Here is an 11,703-nt window from a genome sequence, read left to right as displayed (position 1 = left end):
ACTGTCTGGCGTTGAAGGTGACATCCCACAATTCAAAGATGAAGAACTTCCCACGTCGTTCAATGCCTCAATAGTTTAGGGGTATTATTGTTGATTTTGGTCTCGTAGAGTTTGTTGACTGCGCACTAACCATTCTTGACGCTTCACTTCTGACTGGTTTTGTTTAGTGATGGCACAAGGAGATATCTTTCTTTCATCTTCCATTTGGGGAGATGACTATCACTTTGAATGGGGAGGAGATCTCCTCCTTGTTCCATCTCCTAATCATTGATAGATTCTTTATTACTCATGTTATTAACTAGAATACAACATGTATAACGATTGTTCAGGATTTGAGAGTCATTAAGGAGTCCATGCTAGAGGAGTTTAAATTCAACAGGGGAACTCACATTTGGATTACTTGGCTTCGGGATTTGTACCACAACCTTGTGGAGGCACATAAGTATGAGACTGCCGCTAGAACGTACATGCTACATCTAGTAGCATGTATTCTCTTTGTGGATAAGTCTCGTGTTTATAATGATGCTCAGTACTTGTGGTTGTTCAGTAGCGTTGAGCATACTAGTTGGGCTTGGGGGTGCACTCCATTGACCATCCAATATACAACATTTGGAGTTGCGAATGTCTTTGAAACCCGACAACTTGCTGGTTATTTGTGTATATTCCAGGTATACTAGAAAATATTATTTGGTGTTTAGTTCTTATTTGATTGTTATTTGTAATTTTTCTTAAGTATTATTTGTTGTGTTTGTCTTCTTTTATCAGTGTTGGATATATGAGTATTTCTCCATCATCTGTGATAGAAGGGTGCATCATACCGCTGCTGGAGCCCCACGGGTGAGGAGATGGAAGGCCAGGAAATCTCATCCAAGTAGTTTTGTAGAGTACACGAGGAGGCTTGATGCTCTGAGATTAGTGGATGTCATATGGACACCATACAGAGATCACAGGATCCACCATGAATTTGACGAGTCTTATTTATATTCAAGTAATATGAGGTGGGAGACCTTAGTGGCTAGACACTTGCCTGAGAGGTGTCTACAACACTATAAGTATGTCCAGGACATCCCACTACTAGTTTCGAATGTTCCAGCTAGGGGCATTGACAAGTGATTTCAGAGTAACATCATCAGCTCTACCCGTGCCATTGGAGATACGGTGAGGGTTTAGTATGAATCGTAGTGTGAGCATGGTTACCTGGAGTGGCACCTCACTATGTCACACCTTCGCATAATTCCACCTGTTGATTGTACGGATGATGTCTGACCTTTTTAAATTGAAGTGCCTTTTGATGCTGGGGTACCGGTTGATGATGTGCCTCCATCGCCACCTCTACCAGACACATATTACCAGGAGTGCATGCAAATTATAATTATTATTATTATGGATAAGTTCATGGGTTTAGTAAATCCATATGGCGAGGTTTTTACTGGATTATCTCGGGTAGCACACATAGTCAATTAAGGGCATATTGTGTTATTTAATTTTACAGTTGTATTATTTGTATTTTTTTGACTCAGGCTACTTACCATCACCATACCTTTTATTGTATAATATTTTAACAATTAGATGTTTTGAAGGTGAACATAACTTAAAACATTACATTAAACATAAATTAAAAATAACGAAATATGAAAACCTAGACACTACTTGATGATTCTGGATGTTTCAACATCTTGATTATATCATCGATAGATCTTAAAATATTTGCATCAAACTCGATCGATCCGTTAGTTAGTCTGCTATGAAATGATCTCTACATGACCGTCAAATCCTCATCGGTCTTGAACTCAATAAAGTTATATTTTACGCTTCCATTAGTATCTATCCAATCTTCATGAAACCCGATCTTTCTCATCTTTTTGTTATCATTATCAAGCAACAACTCATTCAACATGGATGTAAAGTTGGCGAGAGATGTGGTGCCATTCAGAAGTCGAAAGTCAACTGCAGGTTTATCTCCGTTGAAGTACACTTCTGCCTTAATAAAAAATTGAGGAAGAGAAATTTTGAGATGTTTTTCTCAACAACATATGACCCCTATTTATACAACTTTGGATTCATTCTAGACCATAGAAAATTGTCGGTGCAATCACTGTCGTACAAAACTGCGGCAAAATTATAATTGTTAAAAAATTTGAGTTACAGAACTATAGAAAATTTCACATTTGCATTAAATTTCCTATATAAAATAGTAAATTTCATAATTTCTGAAATAAATTGTCACTTACTAAAAATTTCAAATAAACTTTCGGAAATTTAGTGATTACCGAAAATTTCGTTCGGACAATTGGTTCCATTTTTTACTAGAGACACTTTTAGCATTATCAAAATATGGGAGAGTGTCAGATTCAACTTGAGACTGCCAAGTTAAAATCTTTGAAATTTTCAACCAAAATTAAAAGTATACTAAGGAAAAGGAAATAAATAAAATTGAAGTGGGACTCTCAGAAACAACATCCATAATTCCAATTAATTTCTTCGAATAATTTCCCCGCCTCACCCAAGTTCCCACATCAAATAAGTTGTCATGGGGTGGATATTAGCCTGATTACACATACACATTTGAGCCAATGATATATTCTCCTTAATGAGTCAAATTATCTCATGACGACGCGAAAATGTCTCATCGAGAGTTGCAACAGTAATGGTACCTGTGATGTAGGAGTGGATCAACGGTGGAATAGGACCATATACCTTATCTCTACCACTCGCGATGGTCTTTGGCATACCATGAAGCTTGTAGACTTCAGAGAGAAACATAGCAGCAAGCATAGTAGGAGAAAAAGCAGTAGGTAATGCAAGGAAATGATCATATTTTGACAAGCATGTTAAGAGTCCCACATTGGACAATATATGGCCTGGACATGTCCTTATAAGTGGGGGCAATCCTCACCCTATAAGCCGGTTTTGTAGGGATGAGTTAGGCCCAACCACACTTCTTAACATGGTATCAGAGCCTCGTTTAAGATCCGGTGGGCCACCTTCTATGGTTTCCGCTATCGGGCCACCCGCCATTTATTTCCACGCTCCAGTTGTCTAGTCCTGGGCGTGAGGGGGTGTGTTAAGAGTCCCACATTGGACAATATATGGCCTGGACATGTCCTTATAAGTGGGGGCAATCCTCACCCTATAAGCCGGTTTTGTAGGGATGAGTTAGGCCCAACCACACTTCTTAACAAAGCAGTTCACAACCACCCCATATAATGGTTTTTTCTTGTGTCGATGGGAAATGTGTGATGAAATTCATACCAATGTCCTCCCAAATCTGAGCCGAAATGGGAAGGGGATTGATATACCCATATTACTTTTAAGTGGATGTTGATGCATGATTTTAGGAGATTAAGAAAAATAGAAAAGAAATTTAAAACATAATTGTTAACAATCACGAGCTGAAATGTTGTAACAACAACAACATCAGATGTAGTACTTGAGACAGTCTGTCAATTTTCTTATGGGCTGATATCCTATAAATTCTCCTGTAAAGTAGCGTCCACTATAAAATAGCATTAAGGTTGATAAAATTATTTAATTTAAAAAAAAAACATCTTAAAAATGATTTTAATATAAATTGTTTAAATTAAAATTATTTTCAACACGTGAAAATTTATAAGTATATCTATAAAAACCACCCGTGAGAAATATATGCAAAGGTGAGACAGTAGAAACTTTAGCAATCAATATATATAAAGAGGAGTTTAACTCTAGCATTAGTAAACACAACAAGTTAGTAGCCTTTCTTGCTTTCCCTCTACGACGCTTTAATTGTGGTGGAATTTTTTGAGATGGATTTTGTGAAGAAGTGTAAGAGAGTATTGAGAAGCAGCAAGAGCATGCATGCAGAGGAAAGTTGCAGCGGACGCTATTACAAATTATGTTCAGAGACAAGGCACAAAAAGCAAAAAGACAGTCATAAGAAACCACCACATGGTTGTGTTTGTGTCTATGTTGGAGATGAGAGACAGAGATTCATAATCAAGATCACCATATTCAATCACCCTTTGTTCAAACAATTTTTAGAAGATGTTGAGAATGAATATGGATATGGAAAAGATGGTCCTCTTTGGCTTCCTTGCAACCTTGACATGTTTTGTAAAACACTTGTGGAGATACAAACTTCTTTTCGAAAGAGTGATAATATATCATAAATCAAATACCAAATGTTCAGTGTCTTGTCATTGTAACAGCTTGAGTTGTGTTGCCAATTACCAGCTTTTGGTATAATTAAGTTGTACATATGTAATAAGTTTCTTATTTTTTTTTTAATGATATATCTATTTCTTTTCAATTTAATGATACATGTTTATTTAAATTTTTGTGATGTGTGTCTTTTAAGTTTTTTTGGAGTTTGTTAACCCATTGTCACTTCATATTGCTGCTTTACCGGAGAGTTTATAGATGATAATTCTCTAACACCTAATTTAATTTTTTTTAAAAAAAATAAAATAGAATTCCCTTATATCAATAGATATTGAACTTGTTTGTTACTTAAAATCGTTTTTAAAATATTATAAGTTTTTTTTTTATATTTGTTTTTTCTAAATAAAAAAATTAATTTTAACATTTTATAATATTTTAAATTATAAGATGTCAAAATTAAAAAGTATATTATTTTTTAAAATTTTAAAAATATCACATGTTTTTCAAAATATAAACGCCACTTTCCAAAATTTACTCCTTCAAAACTCTTCAAAAGTCAACTTTTAAACAGGTCCAATAATATTGTATTATGAATATTAAACATAAAAAAAAAACAACTCCATCTAAATTTCTCAATTATTTTCATCTAATCACTCCTTTTTTTTTTAAAAAAAAATCCTGTTACCTCTTCTTTTCCGAACTTCTTAACAAATTCTAAAAGTACTAGAAAAAAAAAACAATAATAATAAAAAGGGTTAAATACGTTTTTAGTCCCTATAAATATGCGACCCTACATTTTTAGTCCCTATAAAAGTTTTCTTTAATGAATGATCCTTATAAAATTATTATGCACCTAATTTCAGTCCCTACTGTTAAATCAATGTGTATTTTAGAATGATTATTTTGGAGACATGTTCATAATGTTTTAAAACGTTCCTAGAAAAAAAGAAATTCAAAATTTAATTTTTAAGTTGAGATTTTCATTAGTTTAATCATTATTTTTTGAAAATTTGAAAAATTCATATTTAATTCTTCTCATTTTAAAAAATTATAAAACTTAGTATATAGATATTTTACAGTATTTTAAACATATATAAAAATATTATTCAAAAATTTAAAAATTAAAGAATAATTAAACAGTTTTTAAAATTTTAAAAAATAGCAGGGACTGAAATTGCATGCATAAAAATTTTAGAAGGACCATTTATTGAAGGAAAATTTTATAAGGACTAAAAATGCAGGGTCACATATTTATAGGGACTAAAAACGTATTTAACTCTAATAAAAATGACAAAATTTATTAGTTGTTTTATTATGTGTAATAAAAAGTAAAAATGACATCTAAAAAGAAACTAAAAGAGTGTAGAATTTACTAGGAAACAAATGAAGGGATTTTTTTATGCATGTACCATCTTTTTGCAACTTTATACCCAATATGCCATATTTTTGGAACAAATTTCCAATATACCATGTTTTCAAGAAAGTCTCGTTATTGGTATAAAACCTCCGCCAATTGGATGGGCGGAGGTGTGTCAACTTTTTTGGATCCGCCAATGGGAAGGGCGGAAGTGTTTAAATTTTAAGAGGCTCCGTCCATTGCTATGGCGGAAGCCTTAAAACGTATTTTTTTTTCTAATTCTAATTTTTGAATTAATATATGTTAATTATTTTTTGTTTTAAATATAAAAAAGAATACAATTAATTTTTTTAATTTTAAAATAAATTGAATTAAAATATATTAAATAACATTTATATAAATAAAATATTTTTAATTGATAAATTAAGTTAGAATGCAATTAAGTAAAATAAAATTACAATAAAGTAAAGTAAACGGTATTTAATTGCCACCTCGACCCGGTCGGCATAATCGTTGGGTGGTTCCACAATAAGGAGGATGTCCATCTCTCGTACTTCTTCTACGAGGCACTTCATCATTTGCAGGTTGAGTAGAAGGACCTATCTCATATCCGCGATCATATAATTCTTCGACCATTTCTTCATTGATAAAATCAGTCGTTGTCGCACTACCATAACTCAATCTGGTCCCCTCGTTATTCCAATCCTGTTGGGTGGTGTTATGCATTGAGGTTTGCATGTTGACAAAGTTTTCTTGTGAAGAATTTGGGGTAAATTGTTGTGATTGAGAAAAAGGCATTTGTTGTTGGGGGGTTTGGTAGTTGTGGCATTGTGGTTGGTTGTAAGATGTAGATGGGTTATGTTGGATAGTGGTATGTTGCGTTTGGGTGTATTGGGGTGTTTGGTAGTGGTGTTGGTAGGTTGTGAGAATGGTGTTTGTGGTTGGGTGTATGAAGTATATGGGAGATAGGCATTATGAACCCACTACATAGTTGTTCAACAACTATGTTCAATCAGGATCATAGGCAACTTAGCTCTCAGATAATGTGTCAACATTTAATGCCACTTGTTGATAAGGACCCTTCAACTAAGGTGAGCGTCTGTATCAGTGAGATTGTGTCTGAATTCAAATTTACTCCGTCGTACAAGAAAACATGGATTGCAAGGAATAAGGCTATCGAACAGGTATACGGTAACTGGGAGAATTCATACAATGAGCTGCCACACTACTTGTTAGCTCTCAAGAAATTTATTCCTGGTACAGTGGTAGAAATGCAAACACTTCCCGTATACACAGATGACGGAACTGTTGTCAATGGAAAACAAATTTTCCATCGACTTTTCTGGGCATTCCAACCAAGCATAAAAGGGTTTGCATATTGCAAACCTATACTTCAAGTTGATGGTACCTGGTTATATGGTAAGTACAAAGGCACCCTACTAATGGCGGTTGCTCAAGATGGAAACAGTAATATCTTTCTAGTTGCTTTTGCTCTTGTGGAGGGGGAGACCGCGGATGGTTGGGGTTTCTTTCTAAAGAACTTTAGAATGCATGTAGCCCCTCATCCTGGCTTGTGTTTGATTTCAGACAGGCATGCATCAATTGAAAGTGCTTACAATAATCCAGAGAATGGTTGGCATGAGCCTCCATCTGTACATGTCTATTGTATCAGACATATCGCACAAAATTTCATGAGGGAGATCAAAGACCGTACCCTCCGAAAAAAAGTTATCAACATGGGTAAGTATATATTTCCTATTATTATGTTTGATAAATTATATGTATATGTTAGTAACCAATTTTTTTTGTAATAATCAGGGTACGCTTTGAACCAACCAACATTCCACTACTACCGAAATGAAATTGGTATGGCTAATGGTGATGCTTTAAGATGGCTAAACAATATTCCATAGGAAAAGTGGACGAGGGCATTTGATGGAGGTCGACGTTGGGGTCACATGACAACAAACCTAGTGGAATCGATGAACTCGGTATTCAAAGGCACACGTAATCTACCTATTACTGCATTGGTGCGTGCAACATACTATAGGATGGGAACACTATTTGCTGAAAGGGGTGCTAAGTGGAATGCAGTATTGAGTTCTGGACAAACATTTACAGAAAGTTGTATGAAGGTGATGAAAGAAGAAACGGCAAAATCCAGCACACATCAAGTAAGAATATTTGACTATAACCATAACACTTTCAGTGTGAAGGAGACAATGGACCATGGTGAAGGAAAGCCTATGGGAGATTACAAGGTAAAACTAAGAGATCTTTGGTGTGACTGTGGAAAGTATCAAGCTTACCGTGTTCCTTGTTCACACGTTATTGCTACATGTTCTGTGGTGCGCCAAGACGCTTATGCTCTACTGTCCGACGTTTACAGAGTCGCAAACTTATTCGGTGTTTACAGCACAAGTTTTCCATTACTACCATTAGATGAGTATTGGCCCTCCTTTGAAGGAGATCAAATTTGTCACAATCCATTGATGCGGAGGAACAAGAAAGGCCGTCCGGTGAGCTCACGTATTAGAACAGAAATGGACAGGTATGATAAGTTGGAGAGAAAATGTGTGTTATGTCGTCTTCCTGGTCACAACCGAACTAATTGTCCAAATGTTGGAACCAGTAATAACTAGTGTTTTATTTTGTTGTTAAATTGTATGCACCATTATTAATACAGTGTTTTCAATGATTTAGTGACGTTTAATGACAACATAGATCTTTCGCATTTAACATAAATAACATTACAATTACGACAACACAGATCTTTCGCATATAACATAAATAACATTACAATTACGACAACAATAAACATCAACATTCAAATTCAACAACATTAGTTGATCTAAACAAACATAATTACCAAACACATCAACATATCTAGGAGATTACCACCGTCAACACAATATCATCTGGTCCTAACATCATCATGAGGACACAAGCATCATTTACCACGGGCCTCCAAGAACGAGTTACTCCATTTGGGCCAAACACTTTAACCGACCTTTCAATTTTCCTAATCTTTTCACCCTCAACGATGTGCTCATCTAACCAGCGGAGCAAGTGCCTCTGAAGATGCTCAAAGGTCTGTGTGTTCCAAAGTGTGATCTTCATTGGAGGCTTTACTGCCGAAAATATAACATGTGCATCTCTTTTCATCATGGGAAACGTTGGAAACATTGTGGCAGTGGTGAGTGTTCTGAGTATCAACTCAGAAAGACAGTGCTATTTATAAGGACAATGTTGAAATATAAAATAATAAAATAATCAAAAGCTCCGCCCATTGCAGTGGCGGATCTGAAATTAAATAATAAAATATTATACGCTCCGCCCATTGCAGTGGCGGATCTGAAATTAAATAATAAAATATTTAAAAGCTCCACCCATTACAGTGGCGGATCTGAAATTAAATAATAAAATATTTAAAAACTCCGCCGATTGCAGTAGCGGTACTGATAATTGCAGTGATAGACCAGTATTTAAAATTTATAATTAATATATATATATATATATATATATATATATATATATATTAAAATAAATTTATTAAATAATTGAAATTTTTATAAACATGTTGTAAATTAAAAATATATTTTATTATAATATATTTAATTTATTATTAATTATAACATTTATTATATTATTTAAATTTGTTATTTATTTAAATTAAAATTTAAAAAAAAAATACGTTTAAACTGCTCCGCTCATTCAAAGGGCGGATGTTCATAACAAAATGCAAAGCTCCGCCCATTCAAAGGGCGGATGCACTATAAAGCTGTTTTTTTTTTTTTGAAAACATGGTAGTTTGGGATTAATTTTGAAATGTATGGTATAATGGATATAAACTTCTAAAAACATGGCAGGACAGTAAAAAATTCATGAACGTAATAACTTGGTATTATGGGATCTTCTGCTAGTTGGGTGGTCCATGACGGACCTAAACAAATTTTAAACAGTACACTCTATTAGAGTGCCTTTTTATACCAACCTCAAATTTTGAGAAATTAACTCGCTACTCTCAAATTGTATCGAACACTACTCAAATTCAACCAAAAGATTATATAATTTTTGCGAAACCATTTTTAAAACTCATTCAAATGAAACAAAATTTTTAAAATCTCTCGTACGATATCAGAAATTTCAAGGATCTATCGGAAGTTCTTGAAAAAGTGAGTAATTTATCAGAAATGATAAAATTGTCATAAATTTAAACTAGAAATTTCAAAATCTTTCATGTGATACCAGAAATTTCGAGGATCTATCGGAAATTCTTAAAAAATTGAGTAATTTACTAGAAATTATAAAGTTGCCATAAGTTTATACCAGAAATTTTCGGAAATGTCAGAAGTTATTATGAAATTTTTAGAATTTTTTACCAGTAATTTTAAAAATTTTGGATTTTCTTAAATCCATTTGTATCAGAAATGTCTGGTAGTTCAATTTATTTATTTTTGAAAATTTTCAGAAATTTCGTAATGCTTAGATACTTGAAAATCGACCTTCGCTTACTGATTTTTGTCATTATATCATTTTTGTAAATCTGTTGGAAATTACTTTTTGGAGAGTTTTACACGTGTCGTAGAGAAAAACATCTAATCGAATTAGAGATCTGATTGTGAAAATTCATAGAAATAATATAGGTTATATTTTAACAATTTATCTAACATATTCAAATCCTTTCTTTAATATAGATTTTATTTTCTTCTAAGTCCGTTTAGGAATTAGTTTTTGGAGCATTTTACACATGTCATAGAGAAAAACATCTGATCGAATTAGAGATCTGATTGTGGAAATTCGTAGAAATAATATAGGTTATATTTTAACAATTTATCTAACATATTCAAATCCTTTCTTTAATATAAATTTTAGTTTCTTCTAAGTCCTTTTGGGAATTAGTTTTTGGAGGGTTTTACATGTGTCGTAAAGAAAAACATTTAATCGAATTAGAGATCTGATTGTGGAAATTCATAGAAATAATATAGGTTATATTTTAACAATTTATCTAACATATTCAAATCCTTTCTTTAATATAAATTTTAGTTTCTTCTAAGTCCGTTTGAGAATTACTTTTTGGAGGGTTTTACACGTGTCGTAGACAAAAACATCTAATCGAATTAGAGATCTGATTGAGGAAATTCGTAGAAATAATATAAGGTATATTTTAACAATTTATCTAACATATTAAAATCCTTTCTTTAATATAAATATTAGTTTCTTCTAAGTCCGTTTGGGAATTAGTTTTTGGAGGGTTTTACACGTGTCGTAGAGAAAAATGTCTAATCGAATAAGAGATCTGATTGTGGAAATTCGTAGAAATAATATAGGTTATATTTTAACAATTTATCTAACATATTCAAATCATTTCTTTAATTTAAATTTTAGTTTCGTCTAAGTCCGTTTTGGAATTAGTTTTTGGAGGGTTTTACATGTGTCGTAGAAAAAAACATCTAATCGAATTAAAGATCTGATTGTGGAAATTCTTAGAAATAATATAGATTATATTTTAACAATTTATCTATCATATTCAAATCCTTTCTTTAATATAAATTTTAGTTTCTTCTAAGTCCGTTTGGGAATTAGTTTTTGGAGGGTTTTGTACGTGTTATAGAGAAAAACATCTAATCGAATTAGAGATATGATTGTGGAAATTCTTAGAAATCAAAAATCGATTCTGACAAATAGCATCATTGTTCTATTTGGGAACTAGAATTGTTGATGTAAATTTTTGACGTGGTGATACAAACTGCTCTGATGCGATTGCGTATAGTGGACCTACAAGATTAGCAAGGTCGACCCAAACAATTTGGAGGCCCTGTTCTATTTTAAAATTAAGCCTTTAATAAATAAAAACACAACAAATTAAAAAAAATCGCATTTCATTTAAAATTGTAAATCAAATTAAATATATCAAAATAAAAATGATATAGATGTACTCCCTCCGTTTTTTATTATAAGTCGTTTTGGAAAACAATTTTGTATTTTAATATAAGTCGCTTTACAATTCCAATGAATAATTAATGCTATTTTTCCTATTATATCCTTAAATATTTATTATTCTCTCTCCTTTCAATTATATAAATTTATCTTCCACATTTCATTAATGAAGGATAATTTTGTAAAAACCTTCATAATTTCTCATTTTCATACAACAATTATTATTTTTTTTAATCTGTGTGAAAAGTGTAAAACGATTTATAATA

General features: G+C 32.6%; 2 protein-coding genes across 2 annotated transcripts; both read left to right on the top strand.

Moving 5' to 3' along the window:
- The first annotated feature begins 3,785 nt into the window (after positions 1-3,785).
- LOC131605808 (auxin-responsive protein SAUR71-like) lies at positions 3,786-4,148 on the top strand. The gene has a single exon (XM_058878117.1). The coding sequence runs from the start codon at positions 3,786-3,788 to the stop codon at positions 4,146-4,148; it is 363 nt and encodes a 120-aa protein (XP_058734100.1).
- Positions 4,149-6,501: 2,353 nt separating this feature from the next.
- Positions 6,502-7,410, top strand: LOC131605807 (uncharacterized). The gene is made up of 2 exons (XM_058878116.1): positions 6,502-7,237; positions 7,316-7,410. The coding sequence occupies exons 1-2, from the start codon at positions 6,502-6,504 to the stop codon at positions 7,408-7,410; spliced, it is 831 nt and encodes a 276-aa protein (XP_058734099.1).
- The last annotated feature ends 4,293 nt before the right edge of the window (positions 7,411-11,703 follow it).

This window comes from Vicia villosa, linkage group LG5 (genome assembly GCF_029867415.1).
Source record: "Vicia villosa cultivar HV-30 ecotype Madison, WI linkage group LG5, Vvil1.0, whole genome shotgun sequence".
In the NCBI taxonomy this organism is placed as follows: Eukaryota; Viridiplantae; Streptophyta; class Magnoliopsida; order Fabales; family Fabaceae; genus Vicia; species Vicia villosa.
The sequence above is the reverse complement of the archived record's forward strand: the minus strand, read 5'-3'. Positions and strand labels throughout refer to the sequence as shown.